Source organism: Ranitomeya variabilis, chromosome 6, assembly GCF_051348905.1.
Source record: "Ranitomeya variabilis isolate aRanVar5 chromosome 6, aRanVar5.hap1, whole genome shotgun sequence".
Classification (NCBI taxonomy): Eukaryota; Metazoa; Chordata; class Amphibia; order Anura; family Dendrobatidae; genus Ranitomeya; species Ranitomeya variabilis.
In genome coordinates this window covers 423,391,570-423,413,372 of record NC_135237.1, presented here as the reverse complement: position 1 = coordinate 423,413,372, position 21,803 = coordinate 423,391,570, and the positions used below count along the sequence as shown (strand labels likewise).

The following is a 21,803-nucleotide window of genomic DNA, read 5'->3' as shown; positions in this document are numbered from 1 at the left end:
TGTATGGAGCATCTTATGGGGCCCGTTATGAACTATATGGAGCATTATATGGGGCTCCTGATTCAATATGGATATTCAAAAACACTTAACCTACTGATATCTCAATTAATTTTACTTTTATTGGTATCTATTTTTATTTTTGAAATTTACCAGTAGCTGCTGCATTTTCCACCCTAGGCTTATACTCGAGTCATTAAGTTTTCCCAGTTTTTTGTGGCAAAATTAGGGGGGTCGGCTTATACTTGGGTCGGCTTATACTCGAGTATATACGGTATATATAATGTTTTATTTTTTTAAACCAAGGTTTCCTTTTAATCTTAAAAACCAAATTGTAGTGGTGGCTTCATTAGAAATGTAGTAACAAGTCAGACTTGTCGGATAGCGTCCTCTATCAGGACATAAGATTAATGTGTGGTATAAACACTTAAGGAAAGCAAAAAAGTGATCTTTTTATTATGTTCTTTAAATACTGAGTACATTTTCTTTTTTTACCCTTAAAGTTTACTTTTTTATTTTTCTAATATATTTTCCCCATTATTTTGGCAGTTGGAGGAGGCGAACCATACATTAACCAAAGATGTGCAAGAAGTGACCAAAGAAAGTGCAGAACTGAGTGAAAAGGTTAAGACACTAGAAGAAGGTATTTGACTGTATAATAGGTTGGGATTGAGATGTTTGACTCCTTTACCGTGTAGCTCTGAATATTTGCATCTGTTCACACACAGCATGATGTGGTTCTCAATGTTGTAGTCTGCCACATGGTGGCGAAAATTTGTAAAAATGGGGGCCAGTCAGGGGTTAATCTTCTGTTAGTATTTTCCATTTTGGTTGTTGGTGTATAAGGTAGCATGGGAAGGGCTATCATTTCAGGATAGGGGGAGGCTCATGCTGCAGGCGGTTGTCTTACAGCCCCACACAGGACAGTGAGGAGGGGACAGGATTGGTTGGCAGGGACATTTACTTTTAGCATTATTTGTATTTTTCAGAATTTAAATTGAAGCAGGAAGAAATTAGCAATTTGAAGATTACGTATGAGAAGAATATAAACACTGAGAGAACGCTTAAAACGCAGGTAAGCGATGGCTCCTCTAGCTTGTCTTATACAGCCATGAGGCCTGTGTGTGAGTGACAATGCAGATAAATATTATTCTGAGGGTCTATTACAGACTGTATTGTGTGGGAATTTTATGAGGATTTTTACTTTTAAGCCTAATAGAAAGGAACCCGTTCTGCATCATGTTCAAATATGGGCATGTAATGTGTGCGGCATTGTTAAAGTCATGCTTCATTTATTAAGTTGGTGTCTAAATGAAAGATTTAATTTCCGGCTTATGTTTCTCGAATGTGACTGATCATTACTGTTGTGTCTTGTATGTAGCAAACTCTCATTGTGCTGTGGTTTTCATCTAGGCTGTAAACAAACTAGCGGAGATTATGAATAGGAAAGAGTTCAAACTGGACCGCAAGAAAGCGAACACGCAAGACCTGAGAAAGAAAGAGAAGGAAAACCGGAAGCTGCAGCTGGATCTTAACCAGGAGAAGGAGAATTATAACCAGATGGTTACCAAATTTCAGAAAGAGATAGAAGAAATGTTAATGGTAAGCAACCAACTTGTGCATTAGAATCACTATCTAAATTTGGAAATTATTATTATAATATATATAATTATGCATATTGTAGATTCAGACTGATGGCAGCAAATGCATACAGTAACAAGGTATATAGAAACAAACCAGAATGTGTTAAGGCTTAGATTCAGCAAAGTACCCCCCTTTTAATTTGATGACCGCTTTATACCCCTTTGGCATTCTGCCAATTGGCTCCATCAACTAGTCACCTGGAATTGTTTTCAAAGAGAATATATTCCTCATCAATAATTCCTGAACTATTCTATGCCAGAATTTGGCAAGAGCCAGTGAAATATGTAAAGTCCATCATTATTTTATACCCTAAAGGTCAGTCAATCTGAAAAATTGCTAAATCTTTGAAGGTATCCTGAAGTGCAGTCATGATTACGCTGTCGCTTCATTGGGGGACACAGGACCATGGGGACACAGGTCCATGGGTGTTATGTGGCTCCTCCTGTGCAGTATACACCCCTGGACGGCGTCAGCCTTCTCCAGTTTTTGCTTAGTGTTGCATAGGAGGCACACTAAAACTTTTTTTTACTCCGTTTTTTTCCGACGGGATTACAGATGAAGAAAAGTGGGTCTCCTGTGAGACTCCTGGCATGGCTGCTTCGTTGGCCCCCCTATTACGGGGTGCCCGGTTGAAGTCAAGATGGCTATTCCCCATGTCGCTCCTTCCCCAGTCCCTCGGGTGCTGGTTCGAAGTCGAGGCCCCGCTCCTTCCCCAATTCCTTTTGGTCTCTGGGTTGAGGTCGAGGCGAGGATAAAGCCCCCTGATGGTGACAGCAGCACCCTCCCTAATCCCCCTCTGGGGGCATTAGGTTGAGACACCTCAGGTAGGGCCTGTACAGGCAGCACTCTGCAGCTCCCAGCAGCATGGGCCAGCACACTGCGGCTGCATCCAGGGACCCCAGCCCAGCTGCGGACTCCTGTCAGGGCCGAGGGGGAGTGCAGGCAGGCATGGCACATCTGAGACACAGGGCTCCCTGCGCCCCTGTCTGTGGCAGCACCAGCTCTGTAGTGCCTCAGGGGGACCCCTCACAGGGCCCCCCTTCTGCTTATAGCCCCACCGCTATCCTGCCTTTAAATCCGGGGGGGGGTCCGGTTCAGATTCGACCCCCTCCCGGACTTTCGCTCCGGCCTGGAGCCTTTCTGGGCATCAGGCATCTAATTTAGGCCCCGGCTTCGGCCTCGCTGAAGCCGCCGCCTCCTCTCCGCCCCCCCGGCCCGCCCCCCAGATGACAAATATGATACTCAACAGTGTCATAGAAAGGGCGGATCGAGACAGAAAGGGCGCGTTTTTTAAACAGCTCTGCCGCCTTTTTCAGTTCTCCGCCCCCTTCTCCCCCTTCCTCTTCTTCTCAGCGGCCATTTCTGCTGCAGGACAAGGATTAACCCTGCATCTCCTGGTCAGCAGGACCAGGCCAGCCAGTCTCCGGGGGGCACAGGACTGTGGATCTTCGGCGCTGGACCTAGGGGCAAACTGGTGGGGTATGATCACAGCTGGGTTTTTTACTCGGCTGTGAATCCATATTCCCTATAAGGCTCCCCTATAGGTTCCTCTCCACCCCTGTAGGGTCCTCTGCATAGCCAGCCCTTCTGCACTCTGTGCACTATGCCCGGGCTCAAGGTCCAAGAGAACCAGGCAGGACTGCTATTATGCATTCTCCACAGCCTGCAGGACCACTCTCCCCAGTGGCAGCGCGTACCCCCACTGCCAGGACTGCATCCAGACTACTGTGTCAGAGCCCCAAGAAGCCCCTGCAAATGCTTCGGTTTCTAATGCCACGCCGGAATGGGCTACTCAGATATCGCAATCTATGACGCAGTCTATAGATAACCTAACCTCCACATTGCTTCAGGCTCTGCAGAGTCATGCCTCGGCTATGACCGTTACCCAGCAAAGGGAGAGTTTGACTCAGGAACAGGACGACCCTGGCACATCCACGTCTAGGTCAGGACGCAAGCGGACCCATAGGTCAAGTCCATCTGCGTCATCCCATAGCACACGGTCATCCCCTTCTAGGGAGAGACACCGTAGTTCCAGGTCATCTAGACCGTTCCCTTCCAGGGCCAGACAATGCAGATCTCCGCAATCCCTGACCAGAGAAGGCCTCCGCCCCAGCTCACCCAGCAGGGGACGCCTCAGTGATACACAGGATTCGGAAGGCATCTGTGACTCCGACTCAGACAAGGAAATGGAGGGGTCCCTGATCCCAATCCCTCCTAGCAATACAGCGCTAGTTGAGGACATAATCTCTTCCATCCATCGGGTGCTGGACATTTCTGATCCGCCACCAGAGGCCCCAGAACACAAGATTTCCTTTGAAGGAGCTCTGAAGCCGCCTAAGGTTTTCTCTAACCACCCAGAGTTTAAGGCGATCCTTAAAAAGCAGCTCTCACAGCCTGAGAAAAAATTCACTAATCGCAAATATCTAGAGGCAAGGGTACCCTTTCCCACAGAAGGACACCAAGGAATGGACAGATCCACCCGAAGTGGACCCCCCAGTCTCTAGGCAAGCAGTACAGTCCCTCCTTTCACTGCCAGATAGCTCAACCCTCAGGGACGCAGCAGACCGGCAGGTAGAACGCATGGCTCGTTCAATTTTTGAGGCTGCAGGGGCATCCCTGGCACCCGCGTTCGCTTCAGTTTGGGCTGCCAAGGCCATTCTGGGCTGGGCCAAAAATTTACAAGCTGGCCTACAAGCATCTGCTCCTGAGCTGTCGGACCATGCTGTTCAAATAGCAGTTGTAGCAGATTACATGCTTCATGCAGCTCTGGATTCAGCAATGGGTGTAGCGGGGATCGCATCAAACGCCATCACAATTCGGCGTATCCTCAGGCTGCGGGAATGGAAAGCGGATGCAGCCTCAAAGAAGTCCCTCACGCACCTCCCCTACCTCAGTGGGCGACTTTTCGGTGAACAGTTGGACACGATGATATCCAACGCCACCGGGGGTAAGAGTACCTCTCTTCCCCAACTGAAACCTAAACGTACTTAAACGAAGGGTAACCAAACTCTATTCCGATCCTTTCGGAAGTCCTCGGGCTGGTCCGTCTCGCGTCCAGCACAAAATTGTAATCGTTCCCCACGCAGGGACAACTCACGATCGACGCAAAGGGCGGACAAGACCTGGCAGTCAAAAGCAGGCCAGTCTAATCCCAGAGGAGGAAAATCTCAGACTTTCTCCTCATCATGACTCACGGACTCCAGAAGACACCACACCCATAGGCTGCCTATTACAGAAGACAGGTGGGTCAGGGAACTAGTGTCTTCCGGATACAAGATAGAGTTCACCTCCAACCCACCGGACCGATTCTTCCTCTCTGTCCCCCCAAAACCACCAGCCAAGGCTCGTGCCTTCCACCAAGCGGTCTCCTCGCTTTTTCAAGCAGGAGTCATAGTACCGGTCCCCATGGCCGACCGCTTCCGAGGGTTCTTCTCCAATCTGTTCGTAGTTCCCAAGAAAGGAGGCAGCGTACGGCCCATACTGGACCTAAAACAGCTCAACAAATATGTACGGGTCCGTCACTTACGCATGGAGTCCCTTCGGTCCATCATTGCGTCCATGGAGAAGGGAGAATATCTCGCCTCCATAGACATACAAAACGCATACCTGCATATACCTATTGCACCCGCCCATCAGAGATTTCTCAGGTTCGCAATCGACCAGGACCACTACCAGTTTGTGGCTCTCCTGTTCAGACTCGCCACGGCTCCCAGAGTGTTTACCAAGGTCATGGCAGCCACCATGGACTTCCTGCACTCCAGAGGCATAGTAGTTGTTCCATACCTGGACGATCTACTCATCAAGGCTCCCACCTTCAAGGACTGCGAGCTCAGCGTCTCAATCACAACCGACACTGAGTCGCATGGGCTGGTTAGTCAACCTACAAAAGTCATCACCATCCCCGAGTCAGTTTCTGACCTTTCTGGGAATGCTGTTCAACACCTCCAGGGGTCTAGTGCTCCTTCCCAAGGACAAGGCACTGGCTCTCCGCCTAGAAGTTTGCACCCTCCTCCGCAAACCCCCTCGATCTCTCCGGTTTGCCATGAGAGTCCTCGGCAGTATGGGGGCAGTAATAGAAGCGGTCCCATTTGCCCAGTTTCACCTCAGGCCTCTCCAACTAGCCATTCTCAAGTCCTGGGACAGGAATCCTTTTTCTCTCGACAGGGAGTTCCAGCTAACGTCGTCAACCAGGAGGTCCCTGCACTGGTGGCTCAAGCCAACCTCGCTAGAAAAGGGGGAAATCCTTTCTCACAGGTTAATGGAAGGTTCTGACCACCGATGCGAGCCTGACGGATTGGGGTGCTGTGCACCTACACCACAGGGCATAGGGAAAGTGGTCCCCAGTGGAAGCGACCATGCCCATCAACATCCTGGAAATTCGTGCCATCCTCCTGGCATTGAGGGCCTTCCATCACTTACTGGCAGCCTCTCACATCAGAATACAGTCGGACAATGCCACAGCTGTGGCATATGTGAATCACCAAGGGGGGACCCGCAGTACCCAGGCGATGCGTCAAGTGTCACACATCCTCCACTGGGCGGAGGACACCGGGTTGGTTCTCTCAGCGGTCCGCATTCCGGGTGTGGACAACTGGGAAGCAGACTTCCTCAGCCGACAAGGAGTAGACTCAGGAGAGTGGTCTCTCCATCCCGAAATTTTTCGCCAGATCTGCCATTGCTGGGGACCCCGGATGTGGAGCTAATGGCATCCCACTTCAATGCCAAGGTCTCCAACTTCATGGCTAGAACACACGATCCGCGGTCGCTCGGAGCGGACGCTCTGGTTCAGGACTGGACCCATTTCCAGCTTCTGTACATTTTTCCACCTCTACCCCTGATATCCAGAGTGGTGAGGAAGATCAAACAAGAGGGAGTTCCAACCATCCTAATCGCACCGGACTGGCCCAGACGTACATGGTACGCCGACATCGTACAACTTTCAGCAGACGCCCCCTGGCGCCTCCCCGACAGCCCGGATCTTCTGTCACAAGGCCCGTTCTACCACCAGAACTCAGGGGACCTCAATTTGACGGCGTGGCCCTTGAAACCTGGGTTCTAACCCAGGCAGGGCTCTCGCCGGACGTCATTAGGACCATGATCAGGGCACGGAAGCCAGCCTCTGCCAAGATCTATTACCGTACCTGGAAAGCTTTCTTTACCTGGTGCGAAACCAGGCCAGACCCCATTCCCTTATTCCCTCCCCAAACTACTTGGTTTTCTCCAATCGGGTCTGGAGGCCAGGCTGTCCCTGGGCTCGCTTAAGAGCCAGGTGTCAGCCCACTCAGTGCTTTTTCAACGGCGCATTGCTACCAAGCCGCAAGTAAGGACATTCCTTCAGGGGGTTTCCCGATTGGTTCCCCCCTACAGACGACCACTAGAAACGTGGGACCTCAACCTAGTCCTGACAGCATTGCAGGAACCACCCTTCGAACCCCTTAAGGAGGTCCCGCTCCGCCTTCTATCCCAGAAGGTGGTTTTCCTGGTAGCAATCATCTCGCTATGCAGGGTGTCTAAACTGACAGCACTCTCCTGCAGACGGCCCTTTCTGGCTTTTTACCAGGATTAGGTAGTCCTCCATACGGTCCCATCCTTCCTTCCGAAAGTTGTGTCCAACTTCCACCTCAATGATAAATTTCCTCTGCTTTCCCTTTGTCCGGTCCCGGTTCATAGAGTGGAGAAGGCTCTGCATGCGCTTGACCTTGTCAGGGCATTGCGTATATGTGTGTCTAGGACTGCGTCCTTCCGGAAGTCTGATTCTCTTTTCCTTTTTCCGGAAGGCGGCCGTAAGGGTCTGCCAGCTTCCAAAGCTACCCTTGCCAGGTGGATCAAATCCACCATACAAGAGGCCTACCACCTTAAGAATTCTTCTCTTCCAGCCGGTATTACGGCACACTCTACACGAGCGGTAGGGGTCTCCTGGGCCATTCGGCACCAGGCTTCGGCACAACAAGTGTGTAAGGCGGCCACTTGGACTAGCCTACACACGTTTACTAAACACTACAGAGTTCATACCCAGTCCTCAGCGGACGCGAGCCTGGGTAGATGTGTTCTGCAGGCGGCGGTGCCCCAAGTGTAGGGGCCTGTCTACACAATATTCGTCCATTGCTTCCCACCCAGGGACAGCTTTGGGACGTCCCATAGTTCTGTGTGCCCCAATGAGGCGAAAGAGTAAAGGAGATTTTTGTGTTCTCACCATAAAATCTTTTTCTCTTAGCCTCCAATTGGGGGACACAGCTCCCACCCTGTTGCCCTTTCCGGGCCGTTGTTACGGTCGAGTTCTCATATTGTTTTCTTGAGCTCGTACATAGTTGCCTTCTTATAGGCATGGTTATGTTATTCGTGTTACGTTCCTCCTACTGCTTTTGCAGAAAACTGGAGAAGGCTGATGCCATCCAGGGGTGTATACTGCAGAGGAGGAGCCACGGTTAATCTTTTTCAGATTATGCATAGTGTCGCCTCCTAGTGGACAGCAGCATAACACCCATGGTCCTGTGTCCCCCAATTAGAGGCTAAGAGAAAGATTTTACGGTGAGTACACAAAAATCTCCTTTTTAGATTTCTTGGTCTGTTTTCTTTGTATGTGATATTCTTTGTATTGTGGTGTTTTTTCCTTCCAGCTAAACTAGTAACGCCTTATATAATGTCTTTCTAGCAATTAACTGAAGAAAGCAATACCAGGAATGAACTTCAGATGCAGCTGGCCAGTAAGGAAAGTGACATTGAACAGCTGCGTGCCAGAGTGGCAGAGCTGCAGCTACGTATGGACTCTACCAGTGTTGCCAGCCTACAGCCAGATGAGGCAGATGGAACGATCGGTGGTAAGAATAACGTACACCATTGGATAGTTGGTTTTAATAATTTTATTAGGCTACAAATCATTTTTTTTTTTTTTTTTTGAGCCTATTAAATATTTTGCCGTGCATTAATCAACATGCAAACCATAGTCTAGTCATCACATGATAAGGTCCCCCCTTCTGGCAAGCCTGTATAATAATACAGACCTACACTTGCTTTTGATCTACTCTAATGATTTAATTTGCTATTTATACAACTAATTTAATCAATAGCTTTAAAGGCCTCATGGAACAAATCTGCAGTCATTCTGTGTGACTGCAGACTTATGAGTCTTCACTTTGCCAGCATCTTTGCTATATATACAATTTAGGTGAATAGTTAAATGTCTCATGGAGAATGGATCTAGACTGAGTTTACTGGCAGATTTTGATAGCTGCAATGTACAGGAAGGGGCATTCATCTTTATAAAGTTAAACTGAAATATTGTAAAAAGTTAGATTTTGTGGTTCGATTCTTTTTATTACACCGTAAATGTGTGGGAAACCTGTCAGCGTTAACAGCTAAATTGTTACCTTTTTTTTTTTTTTTTCTTTTTTTTAAATAATATAACCCAATTGCAGATTTTTTTTTAACCAAAAATATTTGCTATTCAGTAAAAAATGTAATTCTTTTATGTGTCCATATTTTTTAAAGGGAACCTGTCACCCCCAAAATGAAGGTGAGCTAAACCCACCAGCATTAGGGGCTTATCTACAGCACTCTGTAATGCTGTAGATAAGCCCCCGATGTATCCTGAAAGATGAGAAAAAGAGGTTAGGTTATACTCACCCAGGGACAGTCCCGGTACGATGGGCGTCGCGGTCCGGGGCCTCCCATCTTCTTATGATGACGTCCTCTTCATGCTGTGGCTCCGGCGCAGGCGTACTTTGTCTGACCTGTTGAGGGCAGAGCAAAGTACTGCAGTGCGCAGGCGCCGGGAAAGGTCAGAGAGGCCCAGCGCCTGCGCACTGCAGTACTTTGCTCTGCACTCAACAGGTCAGACAAAGTACGCCTGCGCCAGAGCCGCAGCGTGAAGACAAGAAGAGGACGTCATCGCAAGAAGTTGGGAGGCCCCGGACCGGACCGCGACACCCATCGGATCGGACCGCCCCTGGGTGAGTATAATCTAACCTCTTTTTCTTATCTTTCAGATTACATCGGGGGCTTATCTACAGCATTACAGAATGCTGTAGATAAGCCCCTGATGCTGGTGGGCTTACCTCATCTTTTGGGGGGTGACAGGTTCCCTTTCAGGTGAAAACTTCCACACATCCTCATTCTAACAGTTAAAGCCAACAGCATTAATTGTGGTGCATTGAAGTAAATGTTAGCCGCCTACGTTTCATGCATTTGTCGTCTTATTGTCCCTAGTATGCCAATATCACGTATCTCATTTTGCTAGCATTCAGTGCTGTTGGTGGATCTTCATTTCGTAGGTGTGTGTGTAATTTGCCGTGTGCCGCTGTATTTGGGGAAGAAACCGTTAACCTGTTAATGGGATCAGTTTGTAGCAGAACTAGGCATATTGTTGTGGATAGAGCGTATGCTTAGCTCTGCACACATCGCTTTTCACATGGTTTGAGTCTATTCTTTCCACTAAATAAACTGTTTGTCTCTTATTCTCTGTCTAGTCGAGTCTACCTGCATTCCTTATTTCTTTCTCTCCTATTCTTGTCTTCTGTGAGTAAATGGTAACGCACATCTGCCTGTTATTGGTGACCACTTTTTCAGTTAGCTTGTTGCACTTTATCCTTCCAAATATGATTTCTCGCCTTTTAAAGACCTAAATTGTTTTGTATCATGACATGTTTTTCATTTTTTTATTTTTCGTTTGTTTTTTTTTGCGGTTTTACCATTTTAATTTTTGTCTTGATAAACGCTCATGTTCAACTTGCATTTGTTACTGCAAGTATTTTTTCTGTTTTGTGGGCATGAAGTGTTGACAGCTAAGTCATTCTTTGTGTTCTTTCCTGCCATGCATTTTTCATGCTGCATGTTTCTATGTTTGACACTATTCTGTAGTTTTGTTCCTAACCAATTCAAATGAGTTAATGCAATGATTGTCACTTTTTTTTTATTTTAGAATCCGAATCAAGAATTGAGGGCTGGCTTTCCATCCCAAATAGAGGAAATATTAAAAGGCATGGCTGGAAGAAACAGGTATCAACAAGTCATAATTGGAGCATTTAGCAGGGAACCCTGCATGTGCATCCCGCCATTGTCATATCCAGAAGCTTGTTGCATAATTTTATGAAAATTTTGCTGAAGTGCATTTCCTGTACCGTGACTGTTTGGGAGTTTGCTGAAATATTTGGCCGTTTATATTAGAGAATAATTACTCTATAATATATATATAATAATCATTTTTTTGTACTAGAGAATATAAGGAACTGTATAATATATCTTATAGGGAAACTATGCTTGGTACTCCACTTATGAGCCACTTTCTTCTACCCCCGCATTCTGAATTACAGTCCATATCAGCCTTGCTCAAGGCAAGTGGGATTTCCAGATCATTGAAGTATTCTAGTACAGCTGTCTTTTCAAGTGTGTGCAGAGGTAGAAGAGAAGAAAGCAGAATGAGCGTGAAGGGCAGAGAGACCCAAAAAGCGCTTCCACTTTACGTTAAGTGCTGATCTCACCCCAGTGCTTGATGCGCAGCTACACTGCTTAGTACTGCTGAAAAGTATCTCCCATTCTGCTGCTGATTCTAAAAGTGCTACATAGAGACAGCTGAGTATAAATTTCTCATGTATCTGTGAACTTTGTATAGAAGATATCAAAGCTTCTAACAGTCATAGACAAGCTCAGAGAAAATTGAAAATAAGACATCATTCACACGTTCAGTATTTGGTCAGTATTTTACATCAGTATTTGTCAGCCAAAACCAGGAGTGGGTGATAAATACAGAAGTGGTGACGTGTTTCTTTTATACTTTTCCTCTGATTGTTCCACTAATGGTTTTGGCTTACAAATACTGACCAAATACTGAAAGTTTGAACATGACCTAAGAGAAGAGCGCCTGTAGAGTGGAAGAATTGTGAAACATGCAGAATACTGCTCACATAATGGCCAGAAATAATGGTATTCCTGATGTACCCACGTGACAACCTATTCTGAAAAGCTGCTAAAAAAAATAACTGGCACGCCTTATTAATTACTGTTAAGAGTGCTTTCACACTGTGTTATGTAACCAGTTCGGCCTGGCAGGGCTTACGTCTGAACACCCCACAAAATGAGATTTGGGCATATGCGCTGGCGGGGCCATATACAATAATTGTGCCGACTGAGCGAATATGTGCTCTGCATCATATTCGGGCGTGTACGCCTATTGGATGCGGTTACTTAGACGTAGTAGACTGTGTCTGTCTCCAGTAGGCGTACACGCCCAAAAGTGATGCACGTCCGAGTGCACGTTCGCTCTGCTGGCACCATTACAGACTATTATCGTCTATCTAAGTGGAGCGGAGGTGTTGTGTGTGTGCACAATTCACGCCTTTCATTGTCTTTGACACTGCCAGGAACAGCTGACTGAAACAGAATATATCTAGCTGTACCATAGCAAGGAAATGTCAGACCTGAAAGTGTGAAGGACACACAGTTCTTATGTCTGGTCTCGCTGTTGTACAAATCTCCATACTTGTGCTTTGTATTCACTAATTTCAGGTTGCGAGTGTGTAAGAAAGTTTTACCCTCAACTAAATATATTTGACTAATTGTGATATTTGACTCTTTGCAGTATGTTGTGGTCAGCAGTAAGAAGATACTATTCTACAATGATGAGCAGAATAAGGAGCAGTCCACCCCATCCATGGTACTAGATATAGAGTAAGTACTGTCACTTGCCTTACTTGGTTTTTTGTTCAACTATTTTTATTAAGATTTTTAACGTATTAAAAACATATAAGCAAAAATATGATCAATATTGCTTTTTATCCATGGAAAATTTGAATAATTTTTTCTGTGAGTTTGAGATGTTGTCTGTGTGTATATTTTTAAAAGGAATAAAAAAAAACTTTATCAATCTAATTTGTGTTTAATTTCTTTAGTAAGCTTTTCCACGTCCGCCCTGTTACACAAGGAGATGTTTATCGAGCGAATACTGAGGAGATCCCGAAGATATTCCAGGTAATAATGCCTCCTTTGATTTGCACCTGAGGAAATGTAGCACCCGAACATGTTATTTTGTGCACGTAGAATTTGATTTTTTTTTCATGCAGCTTCCCAGGCAGTCTCTGCTCAGTAGAGGTGGAGGCTGTATGCCCAACACTACCACATTAGTCTGTTACTTTTCTAACTTTTTAACTCCCATTACTTGCAGCGCACTGTTGTACAGAACTATTTGTATAAATATGGCAGTCTTCGAGAGAATTTACAAAAAAGATGATCTTGTTTTTGCACCCAATGTAATAGTACATCAAGGGCCCTAAATAGTTTTAAGGGGTTGTCCACTACTAGGAAAATCCCTTCATGATCCAAATGTTTGGCGCCCATAAAATAATAAAGCCTATAATTCCTTCCTGTGCTGGTACCATTCCCGCAGTGTCGGCACTTGCGGTTTGGGGCTCTGGTGCTGCTATTGTGACGTCAGCCCCCAATTGGCTGCGGCGTCACTGCCTCTGCCTTCGGACAAATCGAACATGAAGATGAAGTATTACTCCCTTCTGAGGAGAGCACAAACAGGCTTTAACCAGAGTAGAAAGAGAAATGGAAGGCCCTGCTGCACAACTGAGCAACAAGACAAGTACATTAGAGTCTGTAGTTTGAGAAATCGACGCCTCACAGATCCTCAACTGGCAGCTTCATTAAATAGTACTCGCAAAACGCCAGTGTCCACGTCTACAGTGAAGAGTTGACTCCGGGATGCTGGCCTTCAGGGCAGAGTGGCAAAGAAAAAACTATATCTGAGAATGGCTAATAAAAGGAGAAGATTAATATGGGCAAAAGAACACAGACATTGGACAGAGGAAGATTGGAAAAAAGTGTTATGGACAGACAAATCCAAGTTTGAGGTGTTTGGATAACACAGAAGAACATTTGTGAGACGCAGAACAACTGTAAAGATGCTGAAAGAGTGCCTGACGCCATCTGTCAAGCATGGTGGAGGTAATGTAATTGTCTGGGGTTGCTTTGGTGCTGGTAAAGTGGGAGATTTGTACAAGGTAAATAGGATTTGAATAAGGAAGGCTTTCATTCCATTTTGCAACGCCATGCCATACCCTGTGGACAGCGCTTGATTGGAGCCAGTTTCATCCTACAGCAGGACAATGACCCAAAGCACACCTCAAAATTATGCAATAACTATTTAGGGAAGAAGCAGGCAGCTGGTATTCTATCTGTAATGGAGGGGCCAGCGCAGTCACCAGATCTCAACCCCATTGAGCTTTTGTGGGAGCAGCTTAACTGTATGGTATGCAAAAAGTGCCCATCAAGCCAAACTAACTTGTGGGAGGGGCTTCTGTAAGCATGGGGTGAAATTTCTCCAGATTATCTCAGCAAATTAACTGCTAGAATGCCAAAGGTCTGCAATGCTGTAATTGCTGCAAAGGGAGCATTCTTTGACGAAAGCAAAGTTTGAAGGAGAAAATTATTATTTCAAATAAAAATCTTGTTTTTCGAACCCAGTCAATGTCTGGACTAGATTTTCAATTCATTTGGCAACTCATTTGATTAATAAAAGTATGAGTTTTCATGGAAAACACAAAATTGTCTGGGTGACCCTAAACTTTTGAATGGTAGTGTATATTGCTGAAATGATGAAAGAATGGTTCCAGAATGGTAAAATAAAAAAAGATTTAAAATTGTCATGCCCATAAAGGGTTTAAAAACCATTAACCACTATCGTCCCCTGAACATGTAGGCACAAATGTTCTAGTCAATATCAGTTCCCATTGTGCATTTTTTATTCCGTTAGATACTGTATGCCAATGAAGGAGAATGCAGGAAAGATGTGGAGTTGGATCCAGTGCAGCAAGTGGAGAAGACCAATTTCCTGAACCACAAAGGGCATGAGTTCATCCCTACACTCTATCATTTCCCAGCCAATTGTGAAGCTTGCTCTAAGCCATTATGGCATGTCTTCAAACCGCCGCCAGCACTGGAATGCAGAAGGTGCCATGTTAAGTGCCATAAGGACCATCTGGATAGAAAGGAGGAGCTCATAACTCCTTGCAAAGGTCGGTACCACATGCTACTAGCATCTTTTGTTACTTCTGTTCATCTTTTGGGTTTAGACTAGCCCTTATATACAGGGTAGCCCATTTATATGAATACACCTAAATAAAATGGGAATGGTTGGTGATATCAACTTCCTGTTTGTGGCACATTAGTATATTGGAGGGGAAAAACTTTTCAAGATGGGTGGTAATCATGGTGGCCATTTTGAAGTTGGCCATTTTAGATCCAACTTTATTTTTTTCAATGGGAAAAGGGTCATGTGACACATCAAACTTATTGAGAATTTCACAAGAAAGACAAAGGTGTGCTTTGTTTTAACATAACATTATTCTTTCATGAGTTATTTACCACTTATAAAATGTGTTCAAAGTGCTGCTCATTGTGTTGGATTGTCAATGCAACCCTCTTCTCCCACTCTTGACACACTGATAGCAGCACTGCAGAAGAAATGCTAGCACAGGCTTCCAGTATCCGTTGTTTCAGATGCTGCTCATCTCGTATCTTCACAGAATAGACAATTGCCTTGAGATGACCCCAAAGATAAAAGTCTAAGGGGGTCAGATTGGGAGACCTTGGTGGCCATTCAACTGGCCCACGACGACCAAGCCCTTAGACTTTTATCTTTGGGATCATCTCAACTTCACTATGCTGTGAAGATACAAGATGTGCAGCATCTGAAACAACGGGTACTGGAAGCCTGTGTTAGCATTTCTTCTGCGGTGTTGATCTGTGTGTCGAGTAGGTTAAGAGGGTTGCATTGACAGTCCAACACAATGGGCAGCACTTTGAACACATTTTATAAGTGGTCATAAACTTGTAAATAACTCATGAAAGAACACAGTTACATTAAAACCAAGCACACCATTGTTTTTCTTATGAAATTCTAAATAAGTTTGATGTGTCACATGACCCTCTTCCCACTGAAAAAATGGTTGGATCCAAAATGGCCAACTTCAAAATGGCCGCCATGGTCACCACCCATCTTGAAAAGTTTTCCCCCTTCCATATACTAATGTGCCACAAACAGGAAGTTGATATCACCAACCATTTCCATTTTATTTAGGTGTGTCCATATAAATGTAGGTTAACATTATTTTGTCCTTTAGTTTTGGTAATTTGGCAACAAATTCCGCTTACCGTATATACTCGAGTATAAGCCGACCCGAGTATAAGCCGACCCCCCTAATTTTGCCACAAAAAACTGGGAAAACTTATTGACTCGAGTATAAGCCTAGGGTGGAAAATGCAGCAGCTACCGGTGAATTTCAAAATTAGAAATAGATACTCCATACCATTCATTATGGCCCCATAGATGCTCCACATAAAGCTGTGCCATATATAATGCTCTGCACCGTTCATTATGGCCCCATAGATGCTCCACATAAAGCTGTGCCATATATACAATGCTCTGCACCGTTGCCCCATAGATAGCTGTGCCATATATATAATGCTCTGCACCGTTGCCCCATAGCTGTGCCATATAGTGCTCTGCACCGTTGCCCCATAGCTCTGCCATATAGTGCTCTGCACAGTTGCCTCATAGCTGTGCCATATAGTGCTCTGCACCGTTGCCCCATAGCTGTGCCATATAGTGCTCTGCACCGTTGCCCCATAGCTGTGCCATATAGTGCTCTGCACCGTTGCCCCATAGCTCTGCCATATAGTGCTCTGCACCGTTGCCCCATAGCTCTGCCATATAGTGCTCTGCACCGTTGCCCCATAGCTGTGCCATATAGTGCTCTGCACCGTTGCCCCATAGCTCTGCCATATAGTGCTCTGCACCATTGCCCCATAGCTGTGCCATATAGTGCTCTGCACCGTTGCCCCATAGCTGTGCCATATAGTGCTCTGCACCGTTGCCCCATAGCTGTGCCATATAGTGCTCTGCACCGTTGCCCCATAGCTCTGCCATATAGTGCTCTGCACCATTGCCCCATAGCTCTGCCATATAGTGCTCTGCACCATTGCCCCATAGCTCTGCCATATAGTGCTCTGCACCGTTGCCCCATAGCTCTGCCATATAGTGCTCTGCACCGTTGCCCCATAGCTGTGCCATATAGTGCTCTGCACCGTTGCCCCATAGCTGTGCCATATAGTGCTCTGCACCATTGCCCCATAGATGCTCCACATAAATCTGTGCTGCTGCTGCAAAAAAAAAAAAAAAACACATACTCACCTCTCTTGCTTGCAGCTCCTCGGCGCCATCTTCCCGGCGTCTCTCTGCACTGACTGATCAGGCAGAGGGCGGCGCGCACACTATATGCGTCATCGCGCCCTCTGCCTGAACAGTCAGTGCAGAGAGACGCCGGGAAGATGGCGCGACGCCGGGAAGATGGCGCGACGCCCAGGCGTGTGGAACGAGGACAGGTGAATATGACATACTTACCTGCTCCCGGCGTCCCGCTCCTTCCCCCTGCCTGTCTTCGGTGCCGCAGCCTCTTTCTCTATCAGCGGTCACCGGCACCGCTTCATTAGAGAAATGAATATGCGGCTCCGCCCCTATGGGAGGTGGAGCAGCCTATTCATTTCTCTAATGAGCGGTCCCACGTGACCGCTCAGGGGAAGAGGCTGCGGCACCCGGAGACAGTGGGACGTGCAGGGGGGGCGACAGGAGCCCCGGAAGCAGGTAAGTATATGACAGTGCTCACTCGCCGACCCCACCACCGATCATGACTCGAGTATAAGCCGAGGGGGCACTTTCAGCCCAAAAATTTGGGCTGAAAATCTCGGCTTATACTCGAGTATATACGGTATATTGTCTTTATTTGTTTTTACTCCTCACCCAATCTGTGTACTATTAGTGAATGTTACAAGACATTGCCCTTACTCTGCTGCATTCTAATGTACTGGTGCTATGCAATAATGTCATCTATCTGCCATGAACATGTGGCTTTTAGAGTAAAAATAGGTGTTGCACAATGCTTAAGTATAGCATAAAGTTAGCCTTACACATTAACTAAATGTTTGCCTAATAGCAAATTAGCTATCATTAGCATCATTAGCCAACTATCTCTCCAGACTCTCCTGCCTGGCTGAGCACTCCTGTGTACTCTATGGGGAGAGCGGAGTAAGCCACTACCAGAATTATCTGGCAGTGGCTTATCTGCCCACAGAGCAAAATGGCCAGGGAATTCCATTCCAATTGCCCAATCTCGGGGGGAAAGTCGTGCTGCCTTTTTATGCATTAGATAAGTTGATGGGATCAGATGACTGTGTATGAGGGACCTCGCAGCTGTTCCCAACAGATAATGTCAGGGGAAATAAGAATTTCTCATTCACCTCATTGGGGGACACCGCTCCCACGGTCTGAATGAATGGCTCGGAGAAAAGGATTTTACGGTGAGTACACAAAAATCCCTATTTCTCCTTTGCCTCATTGGGGGACACAGACCGTGGGAGCTGTGTCCCCCAATGAATGGCTCGGAGAAACGAATTTTACGGTGAGTACACAAAAATCCCTATTTTGTTGTTGAATACAATCTTTTGTTCTGACTGAAGGTAGTTACATACCTTAGATTTCTGTTGGATGAAGAAATAGTTCAGCCAAATAGTATAAATCAAATAGTATATTTAATCAAATTTAATAGTATAATACGTGAGGAAACAAAGAAAAATATAGATAAGCGCTTAAATACATAGAGCCTCTTACAAAAGATTCAAGAAGATATATGCCACAACGGTAGCTTAGTAATACATTTCTATATATGAATCTTGTTTGACATCAAAACCAGACACAAAAGACTCCAATAAGGTAGATAATGTATAGTCATTACCTGAGCTGCATAAGGATTGTACTGTCCCACGTGTATGCGCCACATTCGTTTCGCCATTGCTTCTTCAAGTGCTTTGAGGCAGCTCTTAACTAATAACATCTTTAGCATATTAATAAATAATGGAGCCCTGACATATGAACTTTACTATCATGTATGAACAAATAATTATATGTACTCCGCTTTTGAACGCTTTACTTTTAAGCATATGTATCTGTTTTAAATCCTCTTTTTAATTGTGCCCTCTTCATAATTTCATAGTGAGTTATGATGTGACAAGTGCAAGAGATATGCTTTTACTGGCGTGCACTCAGGATGAGCAGAAAAAATGGGTATCTCATTTACTGAAGAAAATACCTAAAACACCACCTTCAAATTTTGTCCGCGTCTCCCCAAGGAGTATGTCTACTAGGTCAACAAACCAGTCCTTCCGAAAACCTATGAAAACTGGTTCAGGAAAAGCCAGGTGAGAATTTCTGTGACTGATTATAGTAAGACATTATCCCGTGCACATGCTCAGAATAATTTTCTGTGTGACTATGGTAGTGTGATGCTTCTGTAGTACAAGTCCCATAGTTTCATACAACATCTGGCAGGATATGGAGAGGCCGTATGTCATGTTGACATTTTTGAAGGAGGGGCTACCTGTGTCCATTGCTGGTTCCGTCCTACTTTTCACATCTCCGTGCCGATCAGTGTGAGGTGCTTCTGACTTTTGGGAAACTTGTGTACCTTGTAATCCCTGTTTATAGGTTCTAAAGGGGCAATAGATCCACGCACATGAATAGAATGGTCATAATAAAATCCATATAATGTCATTTTTTGCCTTCTCTCTTCCAGCTAATCTTGGTTGGTCACTGTGCATTCATGAAGCTGGTCTTCCATATTAGACTGGTGCATCGAAGCTGCTATATCCATCAGCAACAGAGTAACAGGCTTTCAGGGTGACTGTTTCTTCCTCTTCCCATTGCTAAAGCACAGAAAGCATGTTTGAAGGTCTTTTCTTGTGGGCTCGTCTAAAGATAGAATAGACGGATTATTACTATGTAATGCAAGTTGTTAAACAAAGCTTAGCCTATTTTTTATTTTCATATATATTTATATTCAAATCAATGTAAAGATTTTCGGATATCTATGGAAGCCTGTCAATAATGATGGAAAGCAGCTCATGCACAGATGAGGATTGGAGCAACTACGCCAAGCATGGATATCAGAGGACGATGTCTCAATGAGAACAGAAGTTCCTGTACGTTATCTCCATCTTCCTGAAGACTGCAAATTCTTCTTGCAAAAAGTGACCACTTGAACTTCAGTGCCTTCACTTTTTGGCTATTGTAGCCTTATGGCAAAAGCACTTGGGGGGACGGAGCCTGTTTTGTGCTTTGCGTATATTTTACAGCCATTCATCAGTGAAAGGTCAACATATAATTTTAACTATGCATTTTATTTTTATTTTTTTTATTTTTTTTTGCCAAGCCATATTGAAATGTGTTTAATACATAGAGGCATTAGAAACTAACAGTACAATCCAAGTTTTATGTGTGTTTTGAATACATCATTTTGTTTATTTTGTATTGTTTTTGCCTTACGGTTTTTAAAGATAAAGAACGTTAAGTTAACGGACATATAAAATATGTATGCACTGTGTGGATTTGTAAATTATTTGTTAGAACACTTTATTGGGTATTATTGTTGTGTTTTCGTTTTGTTATATAGTGCCTTATTTCTTTCATTCATTTTACTGCCATGTCCTGTTTTTAGTTTATGGGCACAAAACTTGTATCCTGAAAGTAAATACCCTTTCCAATTCACGGGTTTTATCAATCTCATGTCACACTGCTTTTAATGGAAGGAGATTAAAAGGCTATTAGCGAACGGGATTAGATGCAAAAGTTAACGCAAAGTATTTTCAGATGTCCGTTTTACATTCCTAATAGATGAACCCATTATTTATAGGGTTTTAAATGTCTGATTAGCTCCATATTGGAGCAAATCAGTATTTTAGCCAGCCAGTTATGTTTTAGGACTGTGACTGTCAATCACAAGTCCCCCATAGCTGTCCTGAGGAAGACTTTATAGGTCCGGCGTTGAGCTGGAATACAAGGAGTTGTCTGTGGTCACTTTGACGTTCCCCCTTCTTACAATTCGTATAAAAAACGTTATTTTATGGAGGATATTTTTTACCTTTTAGTTTTCTTTCTATCATAGTTTGAGAAGACATATCATGTGGTTTCTGAACAATCACTGAGCTAAACTACCTGCTATGGTTTATTTTGTTAAAATATGCTGAGCGTACAAGCTTGAAAACCTTAAAATAGTGTTTTATAAACTCTTGATAATCTAGGGATTCTAATATAAATGTTCCTGCCTACATAGCAGAGACCAATTAAGGTATGGGCAATAATGGTTTATTTTTATTTGTACATGTTTGTTTTGTTTTTTTTTTTGTTTGTTTTTATCAAATACCTCCTCAATAATTTATGATGGCTTTGCAGTTTCATTTCTTAAATAAAAATACAAAAAAAAAAGCACTGGAACCCTAGTTGTTTGAAGGCAATTTGCATGTTACAAGTGGTATTGAAATCCGCACTGATGGATATGTAATAATAAACATATCCGTTATTAATATGCTAATGACTGTGTGATCATTTGAAAAGAAATAAAAATTATTTATAGAACTCCAGTTTTTTTCTTTGATGCTTGCGCGGGATGCTGCATTTCTCCCCATCCACATGTATTCAGCCATTCTGATGTCAGCAGAAAACTATTCATCTAGAAAGTTCAGTGGCTCAAGAAAGCAGGAAATTGAGGCGCATGCAAACAAGATTAAAATTATTAGTCCATTTTCCTGTATAAATAGGTGATATATTGCCGATAAAGTAATGTTTTGGCACACCGAACAATCGTATTAACAATCTTTCTCTGCACAAAGTGCGGTCAGTCAGATTAAGACTGGCCATACACATTAGATGGCTGTCTGACAAATGATGCTTTGGCTGATCGTTCGGCCAGCAGCCATCTCAACCAACTCTCCCAAACACAGGAGCACTAATTTGACCGAGCACTCATATGTTCTCTATGAGCAAGCTGATGACTGACAAGTTGAAATCATATGACACATAAGGTTTTAATATTAGACAAGATAGGACTGTCCCATTGAGTACACCGTGATGTGGTGGAATGGCTTTTATGCCTTTTTTTTTTTTTTTTTTTTTTTAAATCAAAATAGCATTAACTAAGTACCCTATGTTATTCACATGTATCATTACTATTTACTTGTTGTAGGGTCTATGCTCAATTTGCTTTTTTTCTTGGGTTTAGTCTACAGCATCACCAAGGGGATACAGTGCAAAATAAAAATGATAATTGAGTATTTTGGAT

At 44.4% G+C, this 21,803-nt stretch overlaps 1 protein-coding gene across 1 annotated transcript in view; it reads left to right on the top strand.

Annotated features, from left to right (window-relative positions):
- Positions 1-21,100, top strand: part of ROCK1 (Rho associated coiled-coil containing protein kinase 1) — a 173,250-nt gene extending 152,150 nt beyond the window's left edge. Inside the window, exons 24-33 of the mRNA XM_077270330.1 lie at positions 547-640; positions 987-1,072; positions 1,411-1,599; positions 8,294-8,459; positions 10,559-10,635; positions 12,215-12,303; positions 12,525-12,603; positions 14,390-14,651; positions 18,684-18,888; positions 19,263-21,100. Coding sequence (XP_077126445.1) covers positions 547-640; positions 987-1,072; positions 1,411-1,599; positions 8,294-8,459; positions 10,559-10,635; positions 12,215-12,303; positions 12,525-12,603; positions 14,390-14,651; positions 18,684-18,888; positions 19,263-19,266 — 1,251 coding nt within the window. The 3' untranslated portion in view covers positions 19,267-21,100. The remainder of the gene's footprint in view (positions 1-546; positions 641-986; positions 1,073-1,410; positions 1,600-8,293; positions 8,460-10,558; positions 10,636-12,214; positions 12,304-12,524; positions 12,604-14,389; positions 14,652-18,683; positions 18,889-19,262) is intronic.
- The last annotated feature ends 703 nt before the right edge of the window (positions 21,101-21,803 follow it).